General features: G+C 41.1%; 1 protein-coding gene across 2 annotated transcripts in view; it reads left to right on the top strand.

The window, feature by feature from the left end:
- Positions 1-2,142: 2,142 nt before the first annotated feature.
- Positions 2,143-19,669, top strand: part of LOC149191589 (RING/U-box superfamily protein) — a 184,537-nt gene continuing 167,010 nt past the window's right edge. Inside the window, exons 1-2 of one of the 2 annotated variants that reach the window (XM_089404345.1) lie at positions 2,143-2,278; positions 2,968-3,726. In XM_089404345.1, coding sequence (XP_089260471.1) covers positions 3,032-3,726 — 695 coding nt within the window. In that variant the 5' untranslated portion in view covers positions 2,143-2,278; positions 2,968-3,031. Of the gene's footprint in view, positions 2,336-2,967; positions 3,727-19,669 lie in introns of both variants that reach the window. The other variant, XM_089404346.1, reaches the window with a different exon arrangement.

Here is a 19,669-nt window from a genome sequence, read left to right as displayed (position 1 = left end):
CCCCACAATTATGTTGATATATTTATTCAATTTCAAACATTTCAAATGATTCTGACATCAAGACTCAATACACGGGTCATGGTTTTGTTTTATGTTATTATTTTATTTTTTAATAGTATGAGGAAATTACTTCATCATTATTACGACTTTGTCAACACATTTATTTAATTTCAAAAACTGTGAATGAGTGTGACAAAAAGGCTGGGTACATGGGTCATGGTCCTCATTCTACATTATTATTATTATTTGTTGAATAGTATGAGGAGAATGCTTCATAATCATCACAATTCATTGACCCATTTATTTGATTTCAGATACTTTGAATTATTGTAACATCAAGACTCGGTACATAGGTCATTTTCGTCATCTACATTTTTTAAAACTTTTATTTATTTGTTTTAATTTTCTTGTTTAAATATTTTTTTTAAATAAAGTCAAGTTAGATTATTTAAATATCAACATAATTGAAGTTTAAAATAGCCAAAGTTTTTTTTGAAGATGAGCTCGATAATGGCAACACCTTTATTGGACTTCACTTACAACACTATGATCCTCCTTCCTCCTCCTTGTCTAATCTTACCTCATCTTACATGTCAATCCCAAGTTTGTTTTGACATGCCCATTACATAGTTTTAGGGTATAATGCTTATTTTAATTTAAAAAGACAACAATGTAAGATTTGAATTGAGACCAATAGAGAAGAGGGTTGTGGGAAAGGCCCTTGCCTCCATATTTCCTCTCTCACTCTTGCCTCAAACCTTAGGTGGGTTTTGTCCTTTGAGAAGGAAGTGATGTGAGGACAACTATATTGAGTGAAGAAGTAGTTGGTTCAAGGAGCAAGGTGGAATGACAATGTCTTTAAAGGATCACTTAAGCATGTGCTTGGCTTTGGGTTTCATGGAACTAGGTGATGATGATTAGTTTGGCTTGATGATGTTTTGTTGATTGATCTTGTTGGTCACTTGTAGTGGATCTACACACTCTGTGCATGAGGTATGCTTTATCTACATGTCATGACCGTATTTGGCATGCCAATTTTGGTTTTGAGCTTTTGATCATGGATATAGTTGGATATATGTTCATGGTTGGTTCTTAGGCTTAATATGCCCAAATTTTGGTGTTAAAGGAGTTGGAGTGATTAGATCTACTACTTTGATCAATACTATTACTTGTCTTGTGTGCTAGATTTGACAACGTTTTGCTTAACAAGCTTGTTTGAGGTTTTCTTAGAGAAGGTGGTTAAGGTTTGAATGTGCCAACAACTCTTGTAAACAAGTTTTAGCTGACAATAGTCTTCCTTATCACTCGGTTAATATAAATTATGATCAAACATTTGCATTATTTTATTTTTTATCTCATTTGACTCTTTTACTTAACCATCTCCTTTATAAATTCTTTATCTAATATTACCCCCCAATATGTGCCTCCCTCACACACTATTAATAAACCTTAAAAATTAATTTCTCTTCCTACTCATATTACTCCTTTACGTAACGTTACTTATTTACTTTTAAATACCCTTTTAAACAACAATTCAAACAATATAAATGTTATAATGCACACATGAAACAACCTCCAACTGATATACTCAGAAATATCAATTATTTCGTTAATTAAAATCAACGTGTAGCAATCAAGTTAAATCAATCCTCGGGTGAGTTGAGCGGTCTCATTCATTTCGCACTGTTTTGCATTGAAAATAGTGGCAACCCATCGTGCGTGTCAAAGCATTCCATTGACATTGCCGATGAAATTGCCTCAAGCATTGGGTTCCCTCGAGTTATTCAACCAGTGTAGGGCATGGCATCAATCACGCAAGCACAAGGTAGGGTCAATGGGGAGGAAGACGACGACTTTGTAATCAGCGTAAACCGCCGAAATTCTCTACGAGAAATTGACAACAAACACTACGACAAGTCAACGATTCTCAATGTTTCTCTAATTCAATTTAAACCATTTATTAGTTTTAATCCCCAAAGCTCGGTAGATAAATCAAGCGATAGCATGGCCAGTCTGATTGAACCGCACCGCACTTCGGGTTTTTGTGTCTGAAGGATGATTATTGCGGTTGTGAAGAAACCGATCCATATATGCGTGATCTCCAAATGTTAATATTCAACTGTAATCTTCACACTGGTGTTGCTTCTACGATTCCAATTGTCTCTGTAAATACTGGCAACACTAACTATTCGGGGCATTTAGAGGCGACTCAGGGAGTTCGCATTCTCTGCCTTCCGGTGTTCTTGTTACCACCATTGTCATTCTCAGAGGCCACACTGTGAGTTCTCATCAGTTGCCGGCCTGGAATTCCTTTTCCTTTTTCTCTTTCTGTTCAGTTACGGTAATCTAATCATTCTGTAAATTAATTTATAAAGATAATTGAATGCTAAAAATTTATGTGGCCACGAAAACTGTTTACGTTGTCTTTTTTGATTTCCCTTAAGATGCGCCTAATTGTGGAACCGGATAACTGAATTATTGGTGCCATTCAGAGTATTGGCATAAAGGGGTTTATAATTGTCTTTGAGTCATTTCAATCCGATATCAAGAATGCATTGTGTGTCTGCTAATTTCCATTAGGGAAGAAATGAAAAATTATAATATTTTTCAAATTCTCTGTTTAGGTTTATATTAGTACAAACTTAGAATGAATGCATTCCTAGATAGGGTGGACATGCACGCCTTTCTAAATCATTCAAACTTACTTCTGGGTATATGATCCAGTTAAAAAATCATAGACAAGGACACTATGTCGGCCCGAGGTTATGTTTCATGAAATACGGTGAGACTGAAGTTAAAAAACCCCAGTGACATTGTCAAGGATGAAACGCCAGCGCAGTCATCGTTTGCAACCCTAGAATAAAAGCTTGTCGTAACGCTAGTGCAGTTATTGTTTGCTACCCTAGACGAAAAACTTATTTCAGGCTAGTCACTGAATTTGTATGTTCCAATGCATTATCTTGACAGGGCATGAGTTTCACCAGTCAATGTCTTAAGCTTCCGTAATTGAGTGCGGCTGCAGGTTTAGAAAATGTTTGGAAAGAAGTGTAGCGGAAGAGCTAATAAAGTGAGACCCGAGTCTGAGGAAGTGGGTCGATCTGGTGAGCTTGATTTATCTTGTTCACTAGCTACATCTGTAATGCAACATGTTCAAGTGCCAGTTGAATCTTTAGAGACCACTGTTAAAGAAAATGAGAATGGTAGCCAAACACAAGCACGTGACTCCTCAAGGAATCAACCTGGTCACTTGTTTCTTGATATCAGAGAAGAGGATGAGCATGAACATTCCTCTTCAAGGCAAGATAGTGCAAGGATAGCAGGTGGGGCGAATTTGGAGCATTGTCAGAAAGATCATTGCATAAGACCAGATGAAGCAGACTGTCAGTCTGTCAAGGGAACGGCACATGTTGAACGTGCTAACATGAATGATGTATTGGAGAATCTAGACAAAGATGGACATGCCAATGGGCAGAATTCTTTTACAGCTGACCGATGTCTCTCGAGAGGAAGTGTTCACCAACCAGATGCATTAGAAGATACACAAACAATATCAAGAGTTGGTGCTTCAAATACTGGTGAAGAGCCACAAATTCACGGATTGGTACATCCAAAGGCAGGTGCAGGTGCTTTGAAAGGCATGGAACCAGCAAATGTTGACACAACTACTGCAGCTATTCCTCGCACAGTTAGTGCCATCAGCACAGATAGTAATGCTGAATGGTGCAGGTAATAGTTCTAATGGTTTATTTAAACGTTTTTTTGGTTCAAAGTGAGTTTTTCTCTGTTTATTTAACCACCGTAAAAGAAATTACTTGTACTATTTTTTGAGGAGATTATCAGAAAATAAGAGAAGAGAGATGCCACAACAAAATTTTGTTGATTGTATTTTTGTTTTATTTCAAAGTAATTGTAAACATCTAAATACATGAAGGTATTTCCTGAAGTTAGACACATTACCTTATCACAATCGTGGCTATTTGAGAGAATATCTCAACCACGCCCTAAACTAGGAGCTAATTTAGCTCTCATCCAACAATGTCCGAAAACCACTCAAGAAGACAATTCATGTAGAGACATTTTCTACTTCACGATAACCAATACAATAACAAACTATGTGACTAAATATTAACACACAAGATAGGTATGAGTTAAGTATTCTAATGCTCCTCTTTGTAAGTACTTGTCTTTTTTAGCGAGTTCTTCATTATTCTCTAGTCTACTGCAACAAATTCTTTTTTAGAGCCTGAAGATGGTCCCACATTACAAAGTCTTCATTTGGTCTGACCTAGTATTTGTATTCCATACCTTGAGCATAGAGTCACTACCAAATTGTCCAAGTCCATATAAAGGATGTTGATTGGAGTAGAGCAGTAACGGTTCTGCTTGCCTAGGTGCTAAGGCTAGCAAAGGGATCCACAAGACAACCACTTAACATAATATTAATTTTTTTAACTATTTTCTAAAGTTAGACTTAGGAAAAATTTAAAAATCCTAAGTTAACTTATGATTTAATCTCAAGCCTTCATCAATATCTAATCTCAGCCATTGAGAATGGAGGGGCTTAATTCGAAATTATAAGAGGAGATAGAGCAAGTAAGTGGCTAGCTCGAAGAGCACAAGCAATCTGTGTCAGTGCAACAAAGGGAGAGACTAGGGTTTCAATAGATCGCAAAGTTTCAGTGACCAAGAGGGAGAGATCGAGTGAGGGATGAATTGCTCTAACTTAGAAAGCATTAGCGTAGCCCTTCAACTTACACATGTGCGCAGATAGAGAGAGCTGCACATCTGTACAAGGCATAGATAGGCTGATTTGTGCAACCATTTGGTAGATTGAGTGCACAAAAGGGAGATTGATTTATCTTGGAAGCTGATCAATTGTTTTTCTGCGGTGAAAGGGGATTTTTCCCTCGCTGTAGATTTTATGAAGATCACCCTTTTGCTAAAGATAATAAAAGACACACATAGTTTGTAGGTTTTCCTCGGAGTTGGGGTTCTTTGGATATATCTTGTATTCTATGTGTTGAATGTGTTTGTCTTCTAATTTATTATTTCCACTGTGCATGTTAAGTTAGAAAACTCAGTGTATTTGCAATTTAAGTTTCCGGAACAACTGTTGTTTGTATTTTTGGTTTTTACACATAGAAAATTGTGAATCAGTTACTGGGTTTTAAGGAAATCTAACATGGTCTTAGAGCATAGCCTCTAATTGAAGACCAAACATGGTTTTATTCTTTAGGAGCAGGGGTTGCGATTTAGAGGGAGTGAGTTCACCATGCCAATTTGACTACATTGTTTTTGGGTAGTGTGATTTTGCAATGTGGCGTATCATGGTCTCAAATTTGAGGACAGATTGGACGGTGCATCCAACTTTTGTTCATGGCGTGAAAAGATAGTAGTGGTGCTGGAGGAGCAAGGTGTGTGGGAGTTTGTTGATAATATCCCAACTACACCCACTAAGCCTCAATAATTGGATCAACATAACAAGGATGCCAAGGCAAGAAGAATCATCTTGGAGGGAGTCAAAGACCACATTATTCCTCACTTGATTGGGAAGAAGACAACCAAAGCCACGTGGACGACCATCATTGGCCTCTATCATGGTTCGAGCGAGGCCAGAAAGTTGGTTTTGAAGTACAAGCTCAGGAAAATTAAAATTTCCAAGTCCGATTCCATTGTGTCTTACCTCACCAAGTTTACCCAAGTATGGGAGGAGTTGGTTGGTGTGGGTGAGACAGTTCCAGATAGGGATCCGGTAAATTTCACTGTGTTGAGTTTCACCAAATCGTGGCAAGCCTTTATGGATGGGACTTGTGCTAGAGAAAAGTTTCCAAATTGGGGCAATTATAAGGTGAATTTGTCCAAGAAGAGATCCACAGACAAGCTCAATCCGGGTCTTGTGTTAAGACTGAGGAAGATGAAGAAATTTTTTCCCTAGCCAGCAAAGTGGGCAAGTCAAAGGGAAAAAGGAGTAGTGGTGGTGGAGAGTCGAGCACCAAGGGCAAAGAAGAAAAAGGATCTCAGCAAGATCAAGTGCTTTTTGTGCCACCAGTTTTGGCATTATGCTACTAAATGTCCTAACAAGAAGAAAGGGTGCAAAAAGGACCAAGCAACAACCTCTGCAGAGATAGATGAGTTCTCTTCTCATTTTGAGGAGTTTTCACTCACTGCTCGCATGGTAAGCTCAGTGGCTACCAGTTTATGGTATGTGGAAAGTGGTGCGTTCTGCCATATGATGAGAAACAAGAAGTATTTCAACAAACTATTAGAAAGGGACATGCAATTCGACATTGAGATGGGAGATGATGGGAAGTATTGGGTTGAGAGTACTAGTATGATTACATTTGAGAGGGAGTTTGGAAACCCTCTGTATCTCAGAGATGTCCTTTACGTACCTAGGTTCAAGAAGAACCTCGTTTTAGTTTCAACATTGGAGGGGTACGAGGTGTCCTTCAGACAAGGTAGGGTTTTCATAAAACCCTCAGACTTCAAGGTGGCTAAGCAGATTGGGGTTAGACATAAGAGCTTGTATAGATTATTGTTTGAGACAACCACAACATTGACCAACAGAGGGAGCCGTGACTCAAGCAGGGAGCTTGGGGAGTCGTGGCATAGGTGCATGGGGCATCTGCACCATAGTGCGCTAAATATTCTCAAGGAGATAGCGACAGGGCTACCACAATGCAACGTGGACCAACACGAGGTGTGCAAGGGTTGCACACTTGCCAAGAATGCCATGCTAAAATTGGCAACCAGGGCCAAATTCCACCTTAGGACAGGTCATATGATGGAGATGATTATTGCATTGGATTCCTCTTTTCGAGAGGTCCAATTTTGATATAAAGATCATCGTATTCTGACAAGCAGAAATGGAATTTTGAATTTATTCTCTCTCATGCACAAATTTTCAATGTTGGCCTCAGTCAAATGTAGGATCAAATGCCCCATAGATGTGTCTCCTCACCCTCAACGAAGTATATAAATAGGAGTGATCTCTCTCCTCATTTGGACATCACTCATCTCATCACATATCTCTCTCTCTCCTCTCTTGATTGGTTCATACAGCTTGGAGGCAACTTCTCTCTACTTCGCACATGTGGCAGGAGGCCGAATTTCTGGGATTGTTTGCTGGCCGAATTTCAGGAAAACAGACCAGCATTGACTTCGTTTTTTGAGGGAAGAAATTTGATCTTTGGAGGTCGCATTTATTGGCACAGGAATCAAGGTGATTGGGACAGTTTGACTAGGGTTGACTTCATATTTGATTGTAGAAATTACAATAGTGTTTTCTCTCTCCTTTGACTGGGTTGAATGAACTATTTTGGGCTGACTTTGATTCTCTTGGAAGGCAGAATTAATCTGCTATTGACCAACGTTGACTTTCTGGTTAGGGCTGCAGTTGACTATTGATTTTGACAGGATTGTTTTGGGCAAGTTAATTTGATATTTGTACTCTCTCTCTGCTGAACTATTGAATAATAATAAAAAGATTTGAACAAAGGTTATCCTCACATTGGGGTTTTTCCCTGGCATTCGCCAAATCTTGTGTCCTCTTATCTTGGCTTGTCTTCTGCACATGTTTTTATGTTCTATCTGCAATTACTGTCAATGCGTTTAAAATAATGTGATTGCTACTGGAAATAATAAGAAATTGCCATTGGGCTTGCTACCACTCAAACTAGCAGGGGACCTAAAGGGGTTCCTAAGATGGCAGTTGCTAGGTTAATGACAAGGACAGAGGCTTAGCCCATTGTCACCACAGTTAAGTCTCCCTGCCCTTTACATACTTTCACTGATGGGAGGAGTCCCGATAGTGTAGGGATTCACTTGTAAAGTATATGTCAATGGACAGGTGAGAAGTGACCCTGAAAACCCTTTCCCAAGGATGGAGTGAAGAATGGAGCTTGCTTGCTCTTTAAGCAAGGGACTTGGTCCACCAGGGATAAGGGGTGAGGATTGGAGGGTTGAGGGAGAAAGGATAGGCTTATGAACAAGTTTCTCAATCCCTATAATCCTTGGGAAACTTGGATTTCCAAATGGTCCTTGACAAATAGTCTTTATTGAGAAGTGGGACTACACGGGGCCAAGTGGACCCAGCCCAGGTTCGGGGATTGAATGTAGCAACCAATGATGTTCCTATCCTGGACAAGGCGAGGGGAAAGGACCAAACATGAATACTTTCTTCAAAAGGTTGAATTGATCCTATTGAGGTCTAGCCTTCGGGATGCCTAGGTAGTAGGCACAATTCGATCCTAGAGCAAGGGCTTGAGATTCCCGGAGATTCCACTGTTAGAGTTGCCTCAAATTTGGGGAGGGAGGGGACCCACCAGCGCAATAGCCTATAGGAGATCGAATTTTTTCCTTGGGTCTATTCCCGGGAAATTGATGCCCTAGGTGATCTAATAGGGCTAGACTTGGGGAAAAAGGGTAAAATGGTTAAAAGCGGGTTGAAGTGATCACCCTTCTTGAGGGATCAGTGCTTAGTTCACTTGGGGATATGTATTATGGAGTCAAGGATATTGATGAGTAAAAACTTGGTTTCTTCATCAAGGAGGCCCAAAAAGTCAACTTCGTCCAATGTTGAGAGAAAGAAAAGAAAAGTGACCTTCAAGCATTTATACCTCAAAGAAAATGATGCAAGCTTCTCGAGATAAATAAATCTCTAGGACATTTCATTCATATAACATTGGCCCATAAATTAGCTAAAACATGCTCAATTCCACATTTCGATAATGCAACAACTAGCCCTAATTTTAGCAGTATGCAGCAACAAGAATAATAGCATCAAAATTTACTTACAACGTTATAGAGTATATCCAACCAGCATTTTGTTTGCTCAATAAAGCTCTAAGACAAGAGAAATAACCCAAATCCATACATCAAAATTCATCCATCTCCAAAAATATCCACCAAGGAAAAAGTGCGAAAATTCTCTATGATTAGAGAGATCCTAGGTCAAGCGATGATACAAATGAATGTGTCCAATATCAATATATAGCCTCCTAAGGAGTTCGAAGTAGCCTATGGGCCCCTAATGATAAAATAATGTGCAAATAATAACCCCTAACGGTGACAAGCCCACCATACTAGCTCATAATGTAAAAATAAGCCTCACAAGGGGCCAAATAATGATGTATGCATGTCGTAGGGCCCTCCAAAGGCTCAATAACATCCTGAAGTGCCATATTGAGGAATAAATTCTTCAATATGATGGATAAGGGGGTGGCCTCTTGTTCTTCAAGTAGTAGACTTGTGGTGCTCTCAGTGGGTTTGAGGACACATCAATGACCCCATGGGTCTCCATATGAATCAGAGATGTCTGTAGATCCTCTGCAATGGTCCAGGTGGTGGAATGAATGCTGCCATGACATCGTAAAAGTGCTATGACACCTACCAAGAATGTGGGGCTCTTGTGGGGGCCTACTGGGAATAGTGTACCAATCATGCCACCATCGTCCCAAAAGTGGATCGGTAGTAGTCTTTGAACATCCATGAAGATATCTGGAGCGCTTTCTCCTGCTATGGAGGCCCATGGCTCTCTATGCACACCCTACATGTGCCAATGTGGACCTCTGGGGGTCAGGATCCCATAAAGGGAAGCCAAATGCAAATGGAAACCACCTGCAAGCCTTCATACGATCCAATGCGCCCCTAGAATTCCAGTACAATTAGTCATTAGAATAATCGGGTAAAGGAGCTTATAAACCATGGATAACAAAGTGGGCATTTCATACTAGCATTTCCTTTCGTAGTGGGCTTTGGCATGTGCTAGTGTCTTCAAACTCCAAAGGGGGTTAGCCAAGTACCTTATTAGGTGGTTTCAACCCTAAGAGGGGATAGTATGTTCAAGGTACACTTTTCTAATGGGGGTGGAAAGTGACAAATAGGTGAGATGGAATAGGGAATGAGAGGGGCAGCCCTGGGCCACATAATCGGGGATAGGGGTAGCTAGATAAGGGGAAGCCCACACCTGGGTATATAATGTATAAGAGGGAGCAGTCATGGTACATGAGGTGCCCCGACCTTGATGTTTCCACTCTTCTTTATATGCATTTTGCCTTTTATGAATTTTCTCGGGGCTCAAAAGATAAGAGCATGATGTGTATAATATAGCAGTGATTACCCCTTTTGAGGTAGGGCGGTTCATTGCCCTCCAACGGTTGGGACAATCATGGGTTCCTGAATGATAGAGGAGGCTCATCTAGGGCCTATGGAACTAGGGTGATGGCCATGGATGGGGTAGAGCTCATGTGTCAGCTTTTGCCCATGTGCTAATTATTTTTGTCCTGACCATCTTTTGCATTTTGTGGTACAATTTCCTGTTAAATGTGGCCAATTATGTTTTTTCTTCTTTTTTTAGTTGCTTCAACCTCTGGGGCATCATTCTAGGCTTGACCCAAGGTGGGGGCAAAGGGGATAGGGAGGCTAGCCCTATGTGGACCTAGAATGGGAATGTGGACCTAGGTGGGAGAAATGATGAATGGGGGTATAGTGAGTGGAAAGGGAGTAGTATGTGCGGGTAAAGGAGTGGGACCATGCACCTAAAGTCAGGGTTTCCCAAGTAGTACCAACCTAGAACCAAATGGCCAATAAAAGAGATACCATGGGACTAAGATCCAAGGGTAACAACCAAAAGAGATCAAGGAGACAAGAATACAAACTAAACCCACTCTTTTCGCCAAATCCCCCCATCAATCCATACCCAAAAGTATCCATGTTAAGTAAACCCAATACTCAATTATCAAATGAAAAAACATATCTTTAGATTCGGGAAGCCCACCTTCAAACATACAATCAATATAGGTGGGTGAGGAACCACATGGTTGGCTCAGGTGGTAGAGAAATGGCACAACGAGCTAGTAGAAGGCATCAAGGGGCTACCGATTGAGGCTCATCATGGAGAAAATTTTTCTCTTGGGTATATCACCCACAAAGTGGTGGGTAATAGGGCTGATAAGGAACATTGAAGTAAATTATGCTAAAGCATAGAGCATACCATTGCTATCTAAAATTAACATGCCAAAACCTCTTTTCCGAGCAGAGATAATAGGGCCAAGGGTATTTTGGACCTTGTTCATTTAGATGTTTGTGGTCCTTTCTCTACAACATCCCATAGTGGGTACAAGTATTATGTCACCTTTATAGATGATCACTCGAGGAAGACATGAATATTTGGATGTAAAAGAAAGATGAAGTTTTCTCGAAGTTTTTGGGGTTTAAGGCCTTGGTTGAGAACTGGTCTAGCAAGAAAATCAAGGTGCTAAGGTTTGATAGTGGTGGGGGGTGTTACCACCAATTATAGGTGATATCCGTAGGAGAAATTTTTTCTCCTAGATGGTCCTCAGTCGACAGCTAACAACCTCTTGCATCCACCAGATAGCTCGATGTGCCACCATCTCCGCCACCTGAGCCAACCATTATGCTCCCTCGCCCATCTATTATGATCGTATGTTTGAAGGTGGGCCTTCCAACCCCGAAGGTATAGCCTTTCATTATGTAGTTGGGTATTTTGGCTTACTTATCATGGACACTTTTGGGCATGGATTAGTGGGGGGATTCGACGGAAAGAATGGGCTTGGTTTGTACTCTTGTCTCCTCTATCCAACTTGGTGGTTAACCTTGTATCCTAGTCCCATGGGATCTCCTTTATTGGCTACTAGCTTTAGGAATGGCACTACATGGGAAATCTCGATTTTGGTTGCGTGGTCCTGTTTCCTGACACCACATACATCACTCCCCTCTGCTCATTATAACCCCTTTCACCATATTTCCCATCCGGGTCCACATTTGTCCATTGGGTCCACAAGGAGTTAGCCTCCCCCTCCCCTTGTCCACACTTTGGGTCGAGCCTGGAACGATGCCCCAGAGGTTGATGCAACTAAAAAGAAAGTAAAAAGCATAATTTGGCCACTCTCAACAGGAAATGTACCATAAGATGCAAAAGATGGTCGGGACATACAAATTTAGCACGTGGACAAAAGCCAACATGAGCTCTACCCTCTATCATTATGGCCATCACCCTGGTTCCTAGGGCTCCTATATGAGCCCCCTGCATCATTAAGGAACCCATGATTTGTCCCAGCACCTAGTGGGCGATGAATTGCCCAACCTTAAGGGGGTATTTGCTGCTACATCGTTCACATCATGCTCTCATCCCCTGGAGCCCCGAGCAGTTATATAAGAAAAATCAATAAAAGGAAAAAGGCATATGAAGAAGGGTGGAAAAACAAAGGTTGGGGTAACTCATGTACCATGATTGCTCCCTCCTACATTCATACACCCAAGTGTGGGCTTCCTCATCATGGCTACCCTTGTACCGTGGCATGTGGCTTGGAGCCTTCCCTTGATGTCCCACTTTCTTCCACCATTATATCACATGACACCTACCACTTAAGGGATGTACCATGGACCTGTCATTCCCTTAGAGGTTGGAACCACTTAATAGGGTCCTTGATTAACCTCCTTCTTGAACTTGGATACACTTGTACATTCTAAAGCCCATTATGGAAGGGCATGCCACTGTGAAGTGTCCACTTGGTTCCACGATTTGTAAGCTCATTTATTCAATTGCACTAATAATTTGTTGTACTGGAATGTGAGGAGACGTATTGGATCTTATACAGGATTGTTGGTGGGTCTTCGTCTTGGGGTTTGGTCTCCCTATAAGGGGTCCAAGGCCTTCAGAGGGTCATATTGGCATGTAGGGTGAGCATAGAGAACCATGGGCCTCCACTATAGCAGAGAGCAGATAGCCACATCATGGGATCCTTTAGCTCCACTCAATGCTCGCTCATGTTCCATTTATTTGACGATGATGATGTACCTGGACCACCTTGCCAAGCCGACTACACACTTGGCAGTTGTTCCAGGGCTCATATGAGGATGTGTCTCACCATGGGAGACAAAGGGAGGGCTTGCATCATTGTTCCAGCCTTTACAGATTGGATACAAACTTGTTCGATCCACTTGGAGATCCATGAGGATGTTTTTGTGCCCCCACAACCACTTGGGAGCACCACAGGTCATTTGCTTGGAGATCAAGGTGCCACTTCCTTCATCACTATTTTTGGAGCCCTTTCATCCATTTTGGCACATGTTGGACTTCACTAGGCCTTCCGACGACCCTCCTAACTATTGTATTATCATTTTGTCCCTCCTGAGAGGCTTATTTTTCATTTTATGAGCTATTGGGTGGGCTTGTCACCAATTAGGGTGTTATTTTGCACATTAGATACACTTTTAGGGGTTTTTAGGCTAATTAGACCAATTGAACCATTAGAGGCTCATATAAATACAAGTGAAGCCTCATTTGTAATCATCATCACTTTCTTCTAGAATTTTGCTATAGCTATTGAAGGACGAATTGGAGATTCTTTAATGCATTTTGATGTTTGGATTAATGCTATTCTATTTTGGAGCTTCTCTCTTGCAAACATGATGGATGGATATAATTTTTTTGCCATGTAAGTTTCTCTTCTATGCGAAATTTTCATTATATGTTTAATGTATGGAACGCTGCATCATGACGCTGCTTGTGCTCTAAATTATGCAAAAATCTTCAATCACTTTGGTAGTCTTGATCTATTGTGTGATATTCCTACTTAGTGTTTCACTAAGTAAATATCAAATTTTTCTCAATTTTGGCGTATTACATTGTTTTAGTTAAGAGAAGTGGGCTTTGGGGACCCACATTCGATTTTTGGCATAAGAAGCACCCTAGCGTTAGAGTTCGATGGAAAGATTACGACTTTGGTGGAGTGTGGGGGCCACCACAAGGGAATTTGGCCCACATGGAGAGTACGCTCTCATTGGAGCGAAATTGGTGAGGGAAATTTGATGTGGGTCCACATGGGCAACCTTGGAGGCAAATCGACAAAAGGAAGGAGGGGCTCTCATTTTGCTCATCATCTATCATTTTCTGAATGTCTTTTGACATAGCACGCTTGAGCAATGAGCGAAGTCTACATGTGCTGTTCAACACATCGGGTGTTTCCGAGCGGAAATCCTAGCCCTTGCTTCGGTGGACTTCGAGTGCCAGCCCAAGGAGGGAGTTCTACTTCATCCCAATTCATACCAGCAACAATGAGTCGAGTTATAGCAGCAGGGAAAGCCACAACAGTGCAGGGATTGCACAGTCTTAGCTAGAGGCACTCTGGGAAGCTGAGGAGTTAAGAGGGTTGAATTTCTGGGGTCAAGCTTTGGCCAAACCCTTCGTGGGTTATTCTGGGTTTCTTGAGTAGAGGTCGAGATTAATTTCCTAGAATTTTCTGAGCAACGGAGAGGGCTCTAGCAGCAGATCATTTCATGTAGCAACACCTTTTCTGGGCATTTACAGCGCAACAATTGGGTTGAATTTGTAGCAGATTGGAGGAGGGTGATTCATTGATCATTTTGGGCTTTTGCTAGTTTGCCTAGAGCAAGCCCAGGTGCACTTATTCTAGCACCATGTTGTACACCTCTTTTCATTAATGAAATGAGTACACAATGCAGTTTTGGATGCAAATTCGTTGTCTGATTGTTTGTTTTGATTTCATGGTGTGTTTATCTATTTTTCTTTGCATATTTACTGTTAATTTTTCCTTAGGGATATTACATATTGCATGCGTTATTCATTGGGCAAGCAAAAGCCAATGTTCCTAGAGGTTGTCTTTGAAAACCTAACCCTACAACTCCATCTTTTGACAAGTCGAAGTATAAATCCTTGTTGTAGCTAGGTAGCTGCTTCATTAGGGCATGCGAAGCTGCAATTAGGCTCCTTGATAGAACAAAACCCTAAATCAATCTCATTCTTGACTCCATTCTCCCAATAGACTAGGCACTGGTCCTAGATCCTTGGTGATCACATTAACTTAATGAAATATCATTCTTTCACCTCTTTTCTTCCTCTTTTCTTCGTCCCCTAAGGATAAGGAGATTTTCTAGGGCTTGGTGTGAAATTTTAGGGAGGAGGAATTTTAGGATTCTGTTCAGACAAGTTTCTTCATTTATGTCTCCTCTAGGCATCCTCCAGTTTTGAACGAATTTCGACAGTGGAATTTCAAATAAATTGATGCCCTAACTATCACACCAAGAGGGAACCCTTGAAGCTCCTTTGACTTGGGAATTTCTTGAAGGTTTGCACTTTGTATTTCATCATTCAAGACCTTTTCTCTTAACTACAGGTGATCATTGGATGAGCCTTTACTATGGTATATCTCTCAACCCTTAGTCTCTTATAGTATTTCTCTCAAGGGGTTTTTCATGGAAAGTCACCCTAGCTTCTCCCAAAGCTCACACTTTAATTGAATCTTTCCATTGAATGAGCCATCCTTGCTTCACTTTGAACCTTAGTATAAACACATCAATCACAAGTGAGGGATTTTGGAAGTTTTGATCTCAGGCATTCATCATTTTTCAATACTCTTAAACTCAAGGTCATCCTTCCCTCAAGCCTTTTTTGGAGAGCCCTTCTTTTACTTCTAAAACAAACAACCTATTATCTAAGCCTCTCCTTTGAATGGGCATTGAAAATCACATTGTGCATCGTTATTGACCTCATCATTCTAGTGATTTCCCTATACTGGGACTCCTCCCATTAGTGAAAGTTCATAAAGAGCAGGGGACATTGACTGAGGTGACAGTGGGTCCTTGTCCCATTGTTGCCACTTGATCTAGTAGTAGTCCCTTTGGAACCCCTTTAAGGACCCTTGCTAAATTAAGCGGTAACAGGGAGTACACTTCAAACACATTCAAGTAGTTGCATGCCAAGGAGGGCACCAGGAGGGAGCTGACTACACCATATAATCCTCAGCAAAACAGGGTGGCAGAGCTCAAGAACAGGGCCATAGTTGGAGCGGCCAAAGCCATGTTGCATGACCAAGGGATGCCCAAGTATCTTTGGGCTGAGGCATGTAATACAACAATTTTATTGTAGAACCAGAGCACACACAGAGTGTTGGGTCGAGTTACACCATAGGAGGCATTTACAGGGAAGAAACCAAATATATCACATTTCCGGATATTTGGCAGCCTAGTGTATTGCCATGTACTAGAGGAGAAAAGGAAGCAGTTGGAGCCCACAACAGAAAAGGGTGTTTTCATGGTCTACAATGAGACATCCAAGGCGTACAGGGTGTATATACCAGCACTCAGGAAAATAATGATCAGGAGAAATGTGAAGTTTGAGGAGGAAAGTGCTTTGAAGAAGTCCTTAGAGTGTGTGCTGACTATATTGCAGGAGGAGGAGCAACAGGCGCCCAAGCAGGAGGCTCAACCATCACCACAGACTACAACTATACTTATTGATGAGCAGGCTGAGCAACATAAGAATGAGGGGGCATGTAGTTGGAGGAGAGAGTAGATCCCACTAAGGCCGTGACTCCTAGCACATGGAGAAGGAGAGCAAGATGGGCAGATCAGCTAGTCTAGGAGGCGCATGAGCAACTTGGTGTTCCTAGCACATTAGTTCGACAGAGAAGACAACCACAGAGGTACACAGGATATATGGCACTTATGACAGAGTTGTTGGATGTTGAGCCTTCCAGCTACCAGGAGGCAACCACTCAGCAGGTGTGGAGAGATGCCATGGTGGAGGAGTATGCCTCCATCATGAAGAATGATGTCTGGGAAGTGGTACCAAGGACAAAGGGCAAACCTGTGGCATGCTCTCGCTGGATCTACAAGATTAAGCATGGGGTTGATGGGAGCATCGAGAAATTTAGGGCAAGACTTTTGGCAAAAGGGTTCTTGTAGGTAGAAGGGATCGACTATGACGAGACCTTTACCCCAGTGACCAAATATTCGTTTGTCAAGGCTATTGCAGCTCAGATGGGGTGGAGGATCCACTAGATGGACGTTAAAACAACGTTGTCTAGTGGGCTTGTCGAGGAGGAGATTTATATTGAGCAGCTGAAAGGATTTGAGACATACAACAGAGAGACACGCGCATGCAGATTCAAGAGTGCCTTCTATGGGCTCAAACAAGCTCCATGAGCATGGTATGCTTGGATAGACAATTACCTTCAAGGATTGGGTTTCACTAAGAGTGAAGCAGGCCCCAACCTCTACTACATTGTTGTTTTAGGTAAGCTGCTTATTATGGTGTTATATGTGGACGATCCGATTTTGATAGGCGTAGATAAGCTCATCTAGGAGTGCAAGAGAGATCTTGTAGGTGAGTTTGAGATGAAGGATATGGGGCCGATGCACTATTTCCTTGGGCTCGAGGTTTGGCAAGGTAATGGGAAGATATTCTTGGGGTAGGGCAAGTACACCCTGAAGGAATGTAGGCCCATGACCACACCTCTAGTCACAAATTAGAGGAAGGTGGATACATCCAGATTGGAGCGAGTAGATCCTTCACTTTACCGAGAGTTACTTGGGTTGCCAATGTATTTGGTAAACATGTGGTCAGATATATGTTTTGTAGTTAACTCTCTGAGCCAGTGTATGGTCGAATCTACTAGAGCATATTGAGTTGCTGCCAAGCATGTATTGAGATATCTCAGGGGGATAATAGAGTTTGGATTGTGGTATAGACAGTTTGATGGGGTGAGACTCGAGGGCTTAGGGAGCTCCACAGACATGAAGAGCACATCGGAATGCACATTCAGTGTTGGATCAACAATTGTTTCTTGGTTTAGCTGAAAGTAGAAATCAATTTCATTGAGCTCAACTAAGGCTAAGTACATGGTTGCCAGCTTGGCAGGGTGTGAAGCTATTTGGTTGAGGAAGCTTCTCCTAGGCTTGTTTGGGATAGAGTTGGAGCCCATCGTGGTCCTCTGTGACAATCAGCGCTGCATCAAGAATACAAGTTTCATGATTGCTTAAAGCACATCGACATACATTATCATCACATCATGGATATTGTTTAGAAAGGTATAATTACACTCCAGTACATACCAACAGTGGAGTAGACCATAGACATTTTGACCAAGGCTTTGGCAGGGAGCAGATTTGGTTACTCAGAGAGAAGTTGGGTGTAGTGTAGAACACCTTCTTCTCTAAGAGGGAGTGTTGATTGGAATAGAGCAGTAAGGGTTCTGCTTGCCTAGGTGCTAAGGCTAGCAGAGGGAACCACAAGATAACCACACATCAGAATATTAATTTATTTAACTATTTCCTAAAGTTAGACTTAGTAAAAATTTAAAAATCCTAAGTTAACTTATGATTTAATCTCATCCCTTCATCAAGATCTAATCTTAGCCATTGAGAGTGAAGGAGGGGCTTAGGTTGAAATTATAAGAGGAGATAGAGCAAGTAAGTGGCGAGTTCAAAGAGCATAAGCAGTTTGTGTCAGCGCAGTGAAGGGATAGACTAGGGTTTTAGCAGATTGCAAAATTTCAACGATTAAGAGGGAGAGATCGAGTGAGGACTGAGTTGCTCTAACTTAGACAACATTAGCGTAGCCCTTTAGCTCTCATGTTTGCGTGAAGAGAGAGATGTGTGTCTGTACGTGGCATAGATAGGTCAATCTGTACAACCATTTGGCGGATCGAGTGCACATAAGGGAGGCCGATTTATATTGGAAGCTGATCAATTGTTTTCTTGTGGTGAAAGGGAAGTTTTCCCTTGCTATAAATTTTCTAAAGATTACCCTTTTGTTGAAAATAATAAAAGACACACAAAGTTTGTAGGTTTTCCCAGGAGTTGGGGTTTCCTAGGTATATCTTGTGTTCTATGTGTTGAATGTGCTTGTCTTTTGATTTATTATTTTCATTGTGCATGCTAAGTTAGAAAACTTAGTGTATTTGCAATAGTTTCCTGAACAATTGTTGTTTGTATTTCTGGTTTTTACACTTAAAATTGTGAATTAGTTATTGGGTTTTAAGGAAATCTAACAAAGGAATAATCTTCCACTAGAATACATGGGTACTCAACCCCCGTAATTGCAGTTCTAGTAGGAGTCCTTCACTCACATGGTTCATTCAACTCTTTGATGAACTCCCCTTGCAAATAACTTTGTCAACAATTTTGAATAATTAACCAATGCAACTGATCTACCTTGCTCTCTATCGATCTGATTCGATATCTATTCCTTGAATCTTACTTGATTAGATTCCAACAAACCTGGTCCAACATCAACTAGAGTCTAATTAGTAAATGGTTTACCCAACACACAAGTGTTGACAACTTCTTATACCAGTGAACAACCTTTCCTTTAAGTAAACTCAACAATAAATATCAAAGTCTAGTTATGAGTCCAATGCCATAGAACCATTATTGAGTCCTAGACCATGATTATAATGCAACATAACCAAAACAGGGGTATGCATACCTATATAGGGCTTACAACCATATCCCTAATTACATCATGCAAATTTTAAACCTTGCTCCAAATATCGTATGACCATAATACTTTCCTTTGTTGATTTATTCTTCCATGTGTTCCTTTAAAGTCATGTATGTAATTGGTGTCTCCATCTTTGTCATCCATGGTCTATAATTGCAAAACAAGCTTGTCCAATATAGAGTGCTTAATTTCTATATGAATGAATCCTTGCAATATCAAGTTAGGTGACTCAATTTTACTTCCAATCATAGACCACTTCCTTAGAGCTACACAATTTTGACCATTTCTTCGCAACCGAAAGTTACACCCTGTTTGAGGTACTCCCTCTTACACTCCTCTCATTTACAACTTGGTCAAAACATATAAGAAGACATTGTACAATGCAATGTTGCAAAATTCGGA

This window comes from Pinus tabuliformis, chromosome 2_2 (assembly GCF_031772625.1).
Source record: "Pinus tabuliformis cultivar Carrire ecotype Pingquan chromosome 2_2, CPIR1, whole genome shotgun sequence".
In the NCBI taxonomy this organism is placed as follows: Eukaryota; Viridiplantae; Streptophyta; class Pinopsida; order Pinales; family Pinaceae; genus Pinus; species Pinus tabuliformis.
Note: the sequence above shows the minus strand (reverse complement) of the source record. Positions and strands in the feature narration are given on the sequence as shown.